The sequence below is a fragment of the Mus musculus genome, chromosome 2 (assembly GCF_000001635.26).
Source record: "Mus musculus strain C57BL/6J chromosome 2, GRCm38.p6 C57BL/6J".
In the NCBI taxonomy this organism is placed as follows: domain Eukaryota; kingdom Metazoa; phylum Chordata; class Mammalia; order Rodentia; family Muridae; genus Mus; species Mus musculus.
The window spans coordinates 167220703-167235835 of NC_000068.7; the positions used below are offsets into that span (position 1 = coordinate 167220703).

General features: G+C 50.8%; 1 protein-coding gene and 1 long non-coding RNA gene across 3 annotated transcripts in view; one reads left to right on the forward strand and one right to left on the reverse strand.

Moving 5' to 3' along the window:
* Positions 1–15133, reverse strand: part of Ptgis (prostaglandin I2 (prostacyclin) synthase) — a 48957-nt gene that overhangs the window by 17509 nt on the left and 16315 nt on the right. For both annotated transcript variants that reach the window (XM_030248627.1, NM_008968.4), the window contains exons 2-5: positions 6760–6883; positions 4574–4752; positions 3283–3426; positions 507–658 (exon numbers count right to left, since the gene is read on the reverse strand). In XM_030248627.1, coding sequence (XP_030104487.1) covers positions 507–658; positions 3283–3426; positions 4574–4752; positions 6760–6789 — 505 coding nt within the window. In that variant the 5' untranslated portion in view covers positions 6790–6883. The remainder of the gene's footprint in view (positions 1–506; positions 659–3282; positions 3427–4573; positions 4753–6759; positions 6884–15133) is intronic.
* Gm52569 lies at positions 654–2743 on the forward strand. The gene is made up of 3 exons (XR_003954099.1): positions 654–797; positions 1377–1416; positions 2485–2743. It is a non-coding gene; the product is annotated as a predicted gene, 52569 (long non-coding RNA).

Here is a 15133-nt window from a genome sequence, read left to right on the forward strand (position 1 = left end):
CAGGAAAGACCATTCAGTCTTCTGTGCACAGGACCCACCACCTATGGGCAAAATGTTCTTGTGCACTGTGTGAAGATTCAAACGCTCATTTCTGTCTCCCTTGTATCTGGTTGCAATCCTTATTCAGAGAATCTCCTGTCTCAATCTTATGTAAACACCAGCTTCCCAATTGTTCCCTGATATGTCAATAAAGAGAGCTTAATAGCCAATGACTGAGCAGGGGAGAGAATAGGGCGGGACTTCTTGCCAACCAGGGGAGGGGATGCAGCCCAGGAAAGAGATAGAAAGCCATCTTGGGGATTTGGGTAGGGAGGTAGCCAGATCAGCATAAAAGACTAAAACAGAGTGGTAACTGCTCAGTTGTTGTGCCTTTAAAGCGTGTTAACTAAATATAACGATCCAATCTCAATTATTTGGGAGCTAGCCGGGTAAGAGGAAAACTGTAACACAGTTATTAAAATGCCACTAACAAGCACCCATTTCTGCAGTGACCTCATGGTGCTTACCCGCTGACAAGGAGCCTCGAGCCAGTTTGGGGAGCAGCAGATCCAGCTGGCGGAAGGTATGGAAAACATCCGCTGAGTGGACACGATCTTGGGCCTGACTCTCATGGGTGCGTGGTGAGGCCTCCACTCCATATAGGGTCAGGTAGCCGGCGCTGTGGGGGACAGCAACGAGTCAGGTCCTGACTTTCTTTTGTTCCTACCCCGCCTCAGGTTCCCTTCTTCAGTTCCTACCCTGCCTCTTTTGTTCCTACCAAGCCTATTTCCTTCGGGGATGGACTCTGACCTGAAAATGTAAGATGAACTAAACCCTTTGTTTCCCAAGTTGTCTTTAGTCAGAGTGTTTTATCACAGCAACAGAATGGAGCAGAACACTACACCTTCCTAAGCTCCCCCAGTCACAGGTCTCCCAGGAGAGGGTTTTCCAAGCAGGGAGAGGGAGAAACAGGAAGGAGGGGGGAGAGACTGAGAGAAGCATGCACAGTCCCCACCCGGCACCACACCCACAATGTGCATGCCACAGTAGGCCCGCAATGAATGTTAGGTCACTGGTGGTGGGTAGCTAAGTCTGTGGAGCAGTAGTAAGTGGCTGAGTGGGTAGATACATGGATGGATGCAGAGGTGTGGATGGGTGGGTGGATAAATGGGTGGATGCAGAGATGTGAAGGGGGTGGGGGGTGGATGGATGGGTAGATGAATGGATGAGAGTGGGTGGATGTGGATGGGGTGTGTGGGTGGTAGGGTGACTGGAAAGATGGATATACAAATAGAACACACTCCTGAGGACTCTGGTGACAAGCCATCACAAGCCTGTCTACCAAGAGCCATGCAGGCCACCATCACAACCCACCTGCACCCCACTTCCCTCTCCAGCCCAGCCCAGTGTCTGTGCCCCTGGAAACGAACCCTCAAGGTAGGAGACTCACTCCTGCTCTCTCCTCTGGGCTAACAAGAAACCCGCTTCCCCTAGGAACAGTTAGGGCTCAGAGGCCAAGCTCAGCCTTCCTTCCCTGTACCTCATCCTCAGCCTGAAAGATTCCTTTCTTCCCCTCTTCTAACTCTGGGCAGACGTGGGGACGCACTTATAATAGTCAGCTCCCCTACCAGCGTACATGGATCCAGGTGGCCAGTAGGTGGCACTCTGTGCCATAAACTAAAACGGAGCTGACAGAAAACCCACAGCTCCCAGAAGGTGGAGTTAGTGGCCTAGAGACTATGTAGCAAGCTTTCCCGGGAGGAAACCCAACTACCTGGGCCCTGGAAAGGAGCCCTCTGCTCAGGGTGAAGTGAGTTGCCAGAGAGCCAAGGAGGCCAGAGTGGAGCTTAGGACGCCACTTTGAGGGAGGGCCACCACAGGACATATTGGGTCATATGGACTGTCACCTCCTATCTGCCTTTCTGAATGTTACATACTTTCCTAGTTCAGGTAACTGCAGTGTCCCAGCACAAAGGTAGAGGCAGGAACTCAGGCCAGGCCCAGGCCCCGCGGGACGCCTATGCTGGTGACAACCAGCCCTTTCCTAAGGCCCCCTACCTCCCTTCCGTAGACCCTATACATCCTCACCTGATAAAAGCCTTCAGTAGGTCCTGCCAACCGTGTATTCTTGCCCTCTTAGGGTCCAGGCTATCACTACGACTCACAGATAGTTGGTGCCCCTGCCTGGTTCTCACCTACAGATGTCCTCTACATAGAAACATAAACTAGATTGCATTGGGGCCCCTTCGTAAGTCCCTAAAGTCACCATCCAGCTGAGCCTACATTCCAAAGCCTTCCTCCGGGCTGAGAGGCCGACTTCTGCAGACATCTCTACCTGCTCTCTCCTCTGCCACTTCCCAGCTTTGCTCTCGCCACCCTGGCTTCTTCCCACACCAGGGCCTTGCCCGTGATGTTTCCTCACTAAAGTCTTGGCACAGCCGGCGCCCCATAGCCCTGTGGCTGAAAGCCCCCAGATGCCCCATTTCTGGGTCTCTGCCTTCTCAGGCATCAGGAACGCACCTGCTGTGGCCCCTGCTGTTTCCTGTGGGACCATTGAAGACGCTGCACAGCTGAAGAAGCTGCACTTTGCTGCACTGTTTTTACTACAGTTATGAGGTCCGACCTCAGGTCGAGCTCCCTGGTGAGTCTCCCAAGCAGCACTGCTAGCCAGAGTCTAAGCCACAGCACAGATGCTGTGATGCTCAGCTAGAGGACTGTGCTGGCTGGTTTTGTGTGTCAACATGACACAAGCTGGAGTTATCACAGAGAAAGGAGCCTCCTTTGAGGAAATGCCTTCATGAGATTCAGCTGTAAGGCATTTTCTCAATGAGGGGAGGGCCCGGCCCATTGTGGGTGGTACCATCCATGAGCTGGTAGTCTTGGGTTCTATAAGAAAGGAGGCTGAGCAAGCCAGGGGAAGCAAGTCAGTAAGTAACATCCCTCCGTGGCCTCTGCATCAGCTCCTGCTTCCTGACCTGCTTGAGTTCCAGTCCTGACTTCCTCTGGTGATGAACAGCAATGTGGAAGTGTAAGCTGAATAAACCTTTTCCTCCCCAACTTGCTTCTTGGTCATGATGCTTTGTGCAGGAATGGAAACCGTGACTAAGACAAGGACTCTCGCTTTGGAGGACACTCAGACACTCGACACCCTTTGACAGTTAACATCTGGTTTATAGCTCAAGTTGTGTGAAGTGAATTCGGGGTTCCACCTGAACCACCTCCCTCCTTTGAGCATCTCCCACAGTGTCCCCACCCACAGGGTAGCCCCCAGTTCCCTCAGCCATGACAAGATTGTGGGCTCACCTGAGCAGGGCGTTGTAGGAGAACTCAAGGAGACCTGTCTCCTGCCAGCCACTGCCTGCTTCTGTGGAGTCACCCAGCAGGACCGTGCGAAGGTTGGTATACATGGCTTCTGTGAGCGCCTGCAGGTCTCTGTGCATGAGCGTCCTGCGACCAGCCACAGAAGATAGGTATTTGCCACTTAATATACTCAAAAAAGATCGCATGCACGCCGAAGGAATAACAGTTACCACTGGGACAGTTTTATAGTGGAGAAACTCGCATACAAAGAGCAGTGTCAGGACAAGGCAACATAGGCAGGGAAGGGCACAGCTGAGGCTCCAATACTGGATGGCCTCACCCTACATCATGAGCTCCTGGCCAAGACAGTCTGTCCTTGCCTGGTGCGCAGACTTGGACAAGGAACCCACAGGCTTCTAGACAACTATGAAGTCAGCGCCTCCTCTGTGAAATCCAGCAGAGGGCTGGTAATACAATTCCAGATGGACAGGCATGGGACAAAGACTGGGCTGCTGACCCAGTCTCCCCATGTGGACCTGGGATGCATGGGGCCAGGGTGAGGGGGGTCCTGGACCGCCGTCATGCTGACCTAAGCCTGGTGAGCTGCTCAGAGCCAAGGGTCAGAGGTGGTCTGTCGACATGTAAGGCTCCATCGAAGCCACCAACAGCAGTGAGTTACTGGAGTGTCTAAGTGCCCGTGGAACCTAGTGTGGCAACACAAATCGGCAGGTGTGAGCCAGGCAGCGAGTCTAGTTGCAATGGTTTCTTAATCGTCTCTCCTAGACAGTGGCCTCAGGGCTGGGCAGGAGAGTTATACAGCAACTTGACCCAGGCTAAGTCATCGGAGAGGAGGGAACTGTGACTAAGAAAATGTCTCCATAAGATCCAGCTGTAAGCAAGCCTGTAGGGCAATTTTCTTAATTAGCGATTGATCGGGGAGGACACAGCGCATTGTGGGTGGTGCTACCCTGGGCTGATGGCCCTGGGTTCTATGAAAAAGCAGGCTGAGCAAGCCATAGGAAGCAAGCCAGAAAGCAGTATCCCTCCACGGCCTCTGCATCAGCTCCTGCCTCCAGGGTTCTGCCCTGTTTGAGGTCATGTCCTGACTTCCTTCAGTGACGAAGAGCAATGTGGAAGTATACGGCCAAACAAACACTTCCCTTCGAAACTTGCTTTCGGTCATGGTATTTTATTGCAGCAATAGTAACCATGACTATGACAGGGGCCAAGGACAGCAGGATGTGGGGTTGAAGCCCCTACCCAGGCCCGCCCACAGGCCCATCTCAGCACTCACGGCTTCATCCTGGCCTTCTCCTCACTGGGGTTGAAATTTGGAAGCTGCAGATCAAAAATCCTCTCCATGAGGAAGATGGCATAGGGATGGAAGTCCAGCCGTGTACGCAGCTCCCACACCACTGTGTCGTAAGAGTGTGGGTCCAGGAGAACAGTGACGTATCTGCCCCCCACCAGCACCTGTTGGAGGAGTGGGTGAATGGCAGCCCTCTGCATTCAGGATTCTGTCAGGAAGCATGGGCACAACAGGCACTGGCCAGCAGCAGACTGGCTCACCCCTCCCATCCTTTGAGCTAGGATCTGCCACTCACCCATCTACCACTGCAAAATTTAGGCTGGGACATGGACAACATGCCCCAAAACTCCTTGCTGAAACATATCAGAGCTAAGACTGGTCAAAACCTTCTAAAAGCAAAGGTTGTAGCCAGGCCTATAATCACAGAAAGCCTGAGGCAGAAGGATGCCGGGTTCGAGGGCTGACTGAATTACAGAGAGTTCAAGGCCAAGCCAGGTAAAAATAGTAATATCCTGTCTCCAGATAAGAAGGGAGAAGGGGGCTGGGGTACGAAAGTGAAAAATGATGTGGTCCTTGCCTAGCATGCATGATGTCCTGAGTTCGATCCCCTGTACCACAAGGAAAAGGATGAGCAGATGGACAGACATTGCTGGGTAAATGCCAGTAGACTGTAGGTGAGAGTGCGGCTGGAGTAGATGAAGGATGGGTGAGGAGGTGGACGGGTAAATGCCAGCACTGACCGTAAATGAGTTGGGTGCATGGATAAAGATGGAGGAAGAAGACATAAACTGAAGGAAAGATGGCTGGGTAGCTAGGTGGAAAATAGGTAGGCAAGAGGAAGGAAGGAAGGGAAGGGAGGTGTTAGGTGGAGAGTGTCAGGTGGGGAACAGAAGGACACATTGACAGATCTGTTAGATACGTGGCTGCAGGTTAAAATGTTGGGGACATGGGTGACAAGATGCTAAGTAGACCAAACAACAGCCTGAAGCGTGAACACTGGAGGCCCAGGAGCTGGAAGCACTCAAGAACAAGGTGTGATTGAACAGTCCTGAAGACATAGATGGGTGATGGATGAGAGAGTAGGTGAGTAGGGAGATGTATGGGTGGGTGCGTGGGTAGGTGTGTCTATGGGTTGATGGGTGGGTGCATGTGTGGGTGGGTAGGTGAATGTATGGATGGATAGGTGGGTGAATGGGTAGATGGGTGGGTGGATGGGTAGGTAGGTGGGTGGATAAGTAGATGGATGGGTGATGGGTTAGTAGTGAGTGGATGACTGGGTGGGTAAGTGGGTGGATGGGTGGGTGGATGGGTGGGAGGGTAGATGATTGGTTGGTTGGGAGGTGGGTGAGTGAGTGGGGAGATGAGTGGATGACTAGGTGGGTAGGTGGATAAATACAGAAGTAGATGTGCAGAGAGCAGACCAGTCAGGTGCTGAGTGGAGAGAAGGTGAGCGTTGGCTGGGCTGTGGTAGATGGAGATAGATGTGGAAGATGAATGGAGGGATGTCAGAGGAATTGGAATCTAGAGATGGAAGCTGGATGGCGCTGGGCGAATGAGTGGAGAATGCTGGGTGAGCTTTGATAGGTAGATAGAGGCTGGAGTGCAGTTCAGAAGAACACTGGCTACTCTTCCAAAGGAACTGAGTTCAGCTTCCAGCACTCTATGGTGTCTCACAACCAGCTGTAAGGCCAGCTCTAGGGGGTCTGTCACTTTCATCAGCCTCTGGGCTCCTGCATAGATGTCATAAATACACACGTGCACACAGATACACACATGTATACATGAATAAAATTTAATCTTAAAAAAGATAGATAAAAAAAGCTTTTTTAAAGAGACTAGATAGATGATAGAAAGACAGACATATTGGGTGAATATACAGAAAGACAGATGGATAAATGGGTGAGTGAAAGCGTATTTAATCTTAATTGACAAGCCGATTACATCTTAAATACTGATGTCCGTCCCTGGGTGTGCTTGCCAGGGCACACCCTTAGAGCACAGAGCTCTGCTGATCACTGGTCCATGGTATGCGCAGTTGGACAGACAGAGGGACAGTCAGCCTCCCCTGGATAGGTATAAGTGGATGGGTCAGTATGTGGGTAGATGTTGGAGGAGTGGCTGGCCCCAATGATGAGCAGCCACTTACCCCTGTCCCTCCTAGAGATACTCACAGTAAATATGTCACCGTGCTTTTCCTTCATCCTGGTAAGGAAGCTGGCAGCATCTCTCCCAAACTCCAAGGCATGGCCCAGCCAGGGGATGCTGCCCAGGTCCAACGGAGGCTCACCAGGTCTCCTGCAGAAGCCACAGCACTTAGCATCATGTGATGAAGCAAGGGAGGGAACGGAGAGCAGAAGCCATGGGGAAGTCAGAGTAGGCTGAAAGCTGGAGGTGGAAGGGGACGGATGGCTTCTGAAGGAAGAGCTTCCCAGCAAGAGGGAAGAGCAAGAGCAAAGGCCCTGGGGTTGGTGTTATGGGCTCAAAGGACAGTATAGAAGTGAGTGGGCATGGGCCAACAGAATAAGGACAAGTGTGTGTAGCCAGAGCCAGGTTGTGGGTGAGATCCTATGGTTGTGTAGGCAGGAGGACAGTGGCTTTATCTCTGAGTGAGGTGGGGGTCCTGGGAAGTCTGTGAGGAAAATGACTGGTGTGGGGGAAGGTATACAGATATGTTAGCCTCTGTATGGATCCAGGGTGAGGGTGGAGGCAGAGGCTGGGGGCCAGGCAGGGTCTACTGCATAAATGACTCCCTGTGGGAGGGAGCTTCCAGCACCCAGCAGAAGAGCCCAGAGTTCTCTGAGCCAGTCTGAGCTTGGGTCATCTCATACTCCTCCTCCTGCCCACAGGAAGAGAGCAGTGTCAGGGATGGGGTGGCAGGACATAGGCTTTGTCACAGTCTCTCTGCTCCATGGAGCCAAACCTGGGAGCCCTCTGAGGCCAGAGCCAGACCATGCCCTAGGGCAGGAAAGCAGGCTGCCTCAGTTGCAACAAAGGTTAGTGTCTGTACTGTCCTCGAGGAAGCAATACTCTAAGGTACATGCAGGTCCCTAAGAAAGGCACGTCCAACCACAGCCCATGGTGGGTTTGATCCTTCCTTGCTCTCTCTGTCTCTCTGTGTGTCTGTGTGTGTGTGTGTGTGTGTGTGTGTGTGTGTGTACATGTGCAAGGCCTGGAGAGTCTGAAGCGTGTATCTGAGTCCCTGGAACTGGAGTTACAGACAGTTGTGAGCAGCCCAATATGGGTTCTAGGAACCAAACCAGATTCTCTATCAGAGCAACAAGCATCATAACAGGCGAGCCACCTCTCCAGCCCCCGGAGGGCAGCCTTTAAAATAAACATTCTGCTTAGTGAGCTAGTCCTTATAGAAGATGGGGCTTCTCTGGGCAATGAGAGTCAATCAGGAAAGGAATATAAGGGCCAGTCTCTGTGGCTGGCTATGAGGATAGAGGGGACAGCCACTGCAGACAGGGACACTTTGTCTTCCACATGGACTCTGCCTACGCTGACCCCAACCTCTGTGGGCTCAGGACCAACTAATGGTTTAAACTACTGCACTAACTACCACACAGACCCACAGAGCCTTGTGCTTGGATTCTGTGGGAAGTTACATCTCATCTGCCCCCTCCTGCAGGAGGGACTGTGAGCTAAGGAAGTCCCTGGGAGGTCACTAAGCCCCTATGAGACCCTGTCTCAGCCTGAGAGTCATCAGAACCACAGGAATGCAGAAAGCCCCAGACACCTGTCTACTACGTAAAGAATGAATGAATAGCCGGGCGGTGGTGGCGCACGCCTTTAATCCCAGCACTTGGGAGGCAGAGGCAGGCGGATTTCTGAGTTCGAGGCCAGCCTGGTTTACAGAGTGAGTTCCAGGACAGCTAGGGCTACACAGAGAAACCCTGTCTTGAAAAACCAAAAAACAAAACAAAACAAAACAAAAAACAAAAACAAAAAAACAAAAAGAATGAGTGAATGCATGCATTTATGAACGAGTGAATGAGTGACCAATGTATGAATGAATAACTGAAAATGACAGTGAAGGAATGAATGAATGAGGAGTGAATGATCAATGTATGAATGAATAACTGACAGTGATTTAGTGAGGGAGTGAATGAATGAATGGTCATATCTTTCCTCTCACTGTAGTTCATTCACTCACTCACCACACATTACTACAAGGCAGACACTGGGGCCTTGGATACTGGAGACAGAGGAGAGAACTGGACAGATGGCCCTCAAACCCATCAGGAAGTGGCCCCCAAATCCATCAGGAAGTGGCTCCCAAATCCATCAGGAGTGAAAGAGACACAAGTTGGCCACAGAGAACAAACATTCCCAATTTAAAAATGCATGAGGTGGGTGTGGCCCTGCACACCTGTGAACCCCGCCCTGGGAGGCTGAGGAGGACAGAGTATGGGTCTGAAGCTAGCCTGTGCTACAGAATAAAACAGTCTCAAATGAACAAGAGCTGGGATGTGGCTCAGTGGTACAGTGCCTGCCTACCATTCATGAAGCTGTAGACTTGATCCCCAACCCTGAAGATACATTTTATATATATATATATATATATATATATATATATATATGCTGGCCAGGCCTGGAATCTCAGTACTTGGGAGGCTGAGGCAGGAGAACCATGAGTTTGAGACCAGCTTTGATGAAGACTGTTTCAAAAAAATAACATGCAATTAATTATTAAATGTTCAAAGGATTTGAACGGAATGTTCCCCAAAGAAGATGCCATAATGACCAGTGGGCATTTTCCTGGTTACCAGGAAAACACACTCAGGGAAAAACAATGGCTACTATTTTGTACCCATTCTAATAGCTGTAGTACTATCTTGCTTTGTTTTTGTTTTTCTTTAAGTTAAAGGAAAAATAAGAGTTTGCAAGGATGTGAAGGAACTGGACCACACAGATGTACACAAATGTCGCTGCCTTAGACGCCAGCCTGGCAGTTCCCTAGTGGTTACACATACTGCAGTATGAAGTGGTTTGACCCCTAGAAATAGAATCAGGTTCCTGCATAAGCAGACACACTGTTTCTCACACTATTACATGGAACAGAAACAGCCCTGAGTCCACTGACTGATGGTGACACAGACTAACTGTGGTATATCTATGCTGCAGACTAGTACTCAGCCTTGAAGAAAGAAGTAGTGTTGGACCTTAAGACACGGTGCTAAGGAGAACCCAGACCAGAGAGCCAGGAGATACACAGAGCTAGGCTGAGCTTAGTGGTTGCCTGGGGAACAAGGAGAGAGAGTAGCTGCCAACAGACGTAGGATTTCTGTTCAGGAGAAAACGTTCTGGAATTAGGGGTGACGGCTGCTCAACCTCGAGACTGGACTAAAACCCCTGAGTTGCAGCTTTAAACGGTGACGTTTAAGGTACTTGGAGTGAGTCTCACTAAAGACAAAGAACAGAACAGGGAGTAGGACAGAAACGGACAGGATAAAGGAGCCGTCTGGGGGCGGGGCCGGAAGGGGCGGGAAGACTCTGGAGGGAGGGAGAGGAACCTGCAGGCAGAAGGAGCCGCAAGTGCAAGTGTCCCGGGTGGCAGCGTGCTGATGGGGTCCCCAAGAATACCGCAACTGGTGTGGCCCAGGAAGAGAATGCATAGATGACACTTAAGTGAGGATGACAGAGATAACCTTGAAAACCATGAGAGCCTGAAGGTCAAGGAGAGTCTGGCTTCTCTGACAGATACAGTGAAGACCCCGTGGAAGGGTTGAAGCAGGAGTCTCTCAGTGCCCGGACTGTTTTTTACATAGGAGAGCAATACAGAGAGAGAGGCAAGATGTCTGGGTTCAGGAACAGTGACTGTCCAAGGGGAAAGGCCTGCCATCAGCTCCCCCAATTCCAGAATGAGGGGCTTTGGTCACATCTAGCAATTCAGGGGAGCTCAGGATCCCCCCCACCCTTTCCCCTCTGCTCCTCTGTCTGGCTGTCCCTAGCCTCACTAGAGACTGAGGAAGACTGAAGGAGATGAAGATGATATGGGGGGCACAGGAAGTGCCTCGACCTCCAGACCCCTAACACTCCCTGACCAGACTGCTTCTGAAGACGAGGCTAGCCTCCCCAGGCCCAGAGAGGATACACAAAGCCAGCATAGCTCCAGTGCTGGTGGCTTCTGAGAATTGTCTTCCTTCCTTTGAAGCCCTGGGCTGGAAGGCTCTTCTGGCATCCAATGGAACAGCCCAGTAGCCAGTGTGCATCTGCCCTTACCAGCCCAGAGCAATGGGTTGTGCAAGGGAGGCATGAAGGCCAGGGGTTGCCACCCAAACTTGAACACCACACTTCCTGGCTTCAAATTCCAGTTGTACTTCTTGCTAGCTTGTGACTTAACTGTTGTTTGCTTCAGTGTGCTGGTCTGTGAAATGGGAAGAGCTCATGAGGACCTCTGTCGTTCTAAGGAGGCTGAAAGGGAGATCTGAGAGCACCTGGCAGCCAGGACAGGAGCACCTGGGAGAAGGACCCAGAAGTCTTCTAAGTGCCATTTACTGAGCCACGGCTGCACTTGAATTACCACCATAGGCCATTGTTGCCTTGCTGGGTGGTAGCCACTGATGGACAGAGGTCAGAGTTCAGTGGCTCCTCCCCTCGAGGAACAGCTCTTCCCACAAGATCCATTTTATAGAGGAGAAAACTGAGGCATGGAGAGACTGAAGCCCTTGCCCAGAGGTTCCCTGCAGGCATGCTAGGTTTCCATCTAGAGCCCATATGATCACCCCTTCTGAGCATCTGTCCCCCCAACTTTACAGATGTGGAAATAGAGTCACAGAGAGATGACAGCAGCCTGCCAATGTGCAGGATCTGTCCCTGGGCCATCTTTGGGAACACAGGCGCTAATCAGGTGTTATTTCTAGCCATGCCCCTCTCCCACAGAGAAGCCCAAGGAGGTGCAGACAAAGACAGGAAGCTGGAGCCGGGGACCTGCCTCGCTGGCTGGCTGGCTGGCGGCTCCCCTGCCTGCACTGGACCCCAAGCCAATCCTGGCGGGCGGGCACAGGCCACATTCCAGGATGATTCAGCCTGCGGACAGCAGGGCCTAGGGAGGCTCTATTTCAGAGCCTGCGGTCTCCCAAGGCTAATTGACACTCTCACTCTTTTGAGGCCCTGCCAGACCAGGAGTTGGGGAAGGAAGGCACTGAGACTTAGCCCTTCATCCTGTTTTCCACAGACCAAAATGTCCCTCTGCTCTCTCTCCTAGTGTCTCCCACCAGGCAGGGGTCTCACTTATAGGCCCCAGGGCCAGCTCTGCCACAGCCTTTGTGAACCAGGGGAGGGAGTCAGTAAGGGCTGTCAGGGCCTCTAAGGCAACCCTGGCTTGACAGTGGTGTCCTCATTGAGTGGCTCTGTTCCAAGAGAGCAGGAGACCTAGTGTTCACTCAGACTGAAAACTATGTCTGGAACGTAATAGGTGCTTAAAGAATACACATCGCAGGAATAAACTGTGCACGAAATAAATAAATAAATAAATAAATAAATGTAAACAAACCCAGAGTTGCTGAGAGGGTCAAGAATGAAGGCCCAGCAGTCCAGAGTTCTGGAATGACCGACTCAGAGGCTGGCTTGATCGACTGCGCAACATTGGTAGGCTGCCCAACCTTTCTGTGCAAAGTTCAATTCAGAGCACAGCAAGAAAGGGCCCTGGGAGAATTTGCTGGGAGATGGAACAGGGCTCAGTTCTCCTCAGCTGGTTAGAGAGCTGAATCTCCCTTTTAAACTTACTTAGCCCAGTCTTCCTCCAGCGTGCACCCACAGGCCTCTGGGGATTCCTCTCTGCCACTAACACAGGCTCTTCTAAAGCTATTCCAAGGTGTTGTCCCGCCCCACCCTGCCCCTCTTCACCCCCTTCACTGCCTATTAGAAAAAGCATATGGCAGGCAGCTGAGTGGGCCTGGCTCAGTACGGAGAAGGCTTGCCAAGCATTCGTAAAGCCCTAGGTTTGGGCTGGAGAGATGGCTCAGCAGTTAAGAGCACCGACTGCTCTTCTGAAGGTCTTGAGTTCAAATCCCAGCAACCACATGGTGGCTCACAACCACCTGTAATGAGATCTGATGCCCTCTTCTGGTGCTGTCTGAAGACAGCTTCAGTGTACTTACATATAATAATAAATCTTAAAAAAAAAAAAAAGAAGCCCTAGGTTCATCCTCAGAGTGAACAAACTGGGTGTGGTTGTAAACCCCCGATACCCCATCACACAGGAGGTGAGGCAGGTCATACACAAGGCTAGCCTGGGATACTTGAGACTCTGTCTCAAAAAAGGAAGAAATGAGAAAAAAAGAAAAAGAAAAGGAAAAGGGGCGCTTTAATATCATCAACATCCACAAAAAAAAAAACAAAATCAATAAACAGAAACCAGACATATCTGCTTTTTGAGCTCCAGACTCACTGAAAGACTGTCTCAAAAAAGAAGCAATTGAGGATGAAACCCTGTATCTACCTCTGGCCTCCTCCGTGACACAGGGGCACACACGTCGTTGCCCTCTGGCCGCCGCAGAAGTGCCGCAGCACGCATACCCATACATGCGCGTGTGTGCACACAAACATAAATAAATAAATGTAAACAAATCCTTAGAGAAAAGCAGCCGGAGTGGTGCACAGCCTTCCCGCTGCACGTTCTTAGTCTGGATTTTGCTTTTGAAGTAGACAGGGAGTCAAATTACTTATTGGCCTGAGCCAGTACCGCAGAGGAACCTGTCGTGGACAGACCAGCTGCATGCTCCGAGTAACAACTGGAGGAGGAAGGGGCTGTGGTGAGGTTTAGATAGGGACAGACCACCAAGTATGGTGTAGTTTCTCATTTTCACGAGAAACTGAAGACTGGATTGGTATATATGAAGCCCTCCAGCCACCCCATCCCACTCCCATCCATGTCTCCTCCCTAGGTACAGGGAACGCTAACACGGATGCTAACACTGATGCTGGACCATTTGGTGACCTGTCTTTTTTTCTTTTCCTTCTCCCTCAAGCCCCGCTCCCTTCTGCCCCACTCTCTCCGGCCCAACCTCTGTCTTGTTAAAACAACAGACACCCATTTCTACCTAGAAATCCTGCCTCCTACCCAGCCCAGGCCATGCCTTCCTCAGAGGCACCAAGGATACCCCCTAATCCCTCAGCCACAGATTCCACTCATGAATCTTCTCTGCAACAGACAGCCCAGCTCAAAGAAAAGACACACTCAGCTAAGTGGCTAGAGACTGAACACACACCTCTGCAAGCTACCTCAGAGTACCAATGGGGAAACTGAGGCCCGAGAAACAAAAAAAGAATGTTGCTGGTAACCACTTGCAAGTGGGCCCACACAGGAGATTCCTAACTCCACCTAACTCCACGGCATCCCCAGAGAAAAGCCACAGATGTTAAATCAGGCTTTAAAATTCTTGTCAGCATTATAGAAATCCGAGTCTGGATGGGGGTGTGCGTGTTAGTGAGAATTGTTTTTCTACTTGGACAGGATCAGGGAGTTGAGACTCTCTGTTTTTGATAATGTTCTGGAACATTTAGGAGTAAAAACACCATGACACCTGCAATATTTTAAACAAAATATGGGGAGTAAGGGGTTCTTAGATTACTCCATAGGCATATTCGAATCCTCTGTTTGCACAGAGTTTGCAGTGTTTAACTCGGCGTGGAGATGAGGAGACGCGAGTGGAGCAATAGAGAACCCCAGGACATTTCTGCTGTATTTCCTATGATGGAGCTTTGCTTGTTTATACTTGGAAAGGCATCACAAAGTGGGTGAGGACATAAGAGTCGCAGGAGAGAGGTGGTTTGCATTGTCCTTGTCTTCCTCATTAACGCAGACTCCCAAATTGAGGCAGTGTTACAGGACAAGCACACCCTGCTAAATGACTGTAATGACGGCCTGCTCCTTAATGCTGGGTGGTGAGTCTCTTTTCTTTCTTTTTTTAAACAAAGTTCTTATTAAAAAGAAAAAATTAAAAGTTTTTTTTTCCTTTTTTTTAACTCTGGAGGGAAGACACACACACCGCCAACCCACTGGCGAGTGACTAGCTCACTGGCTCTAGTCTTTGCTAGGACAAGCAGAACCTGGGGAATTGAAGGACGGCTATGGAATATGCTTTCTGTGTAGCCCTTCAAGCCTCCGCTGTCTAATGGGGAGTGGTGTGGAAGTCGCCCCCAGGTTTGGTCAGGAGAAAGGAATGGGGCCGGGAGGAACTACAGCCTTACGTATTTCCACCCAAACTTTGGGTCCCGCCTACGCACATGTCTTCCAACGCTCGCCTATCTTTTCCTTCCTTGGAACTGTTTGGTTCAGAGCTGTGGCTCTTATCGTCTGGGATTTTTGAGTGGTCAGATCAGTGAAGCAACATACGGCAAAGGAAAGAACTGGTCACTCCAGGGACAGGGAACTGCCTGGAGCCCAGAGTTTTAACCAGGGCTGAAACTTGAACAAGTTACACGGCCTCCCTGAGCCTCCATCCTCTGCGCAAAAGGGCAAGCAAGGCCAGGGAAAGCTCAGCGGGGAAGAGCAGCGCTGCTCTTCCAGAGAAGCCAGGTTGCATTACCCACACACAC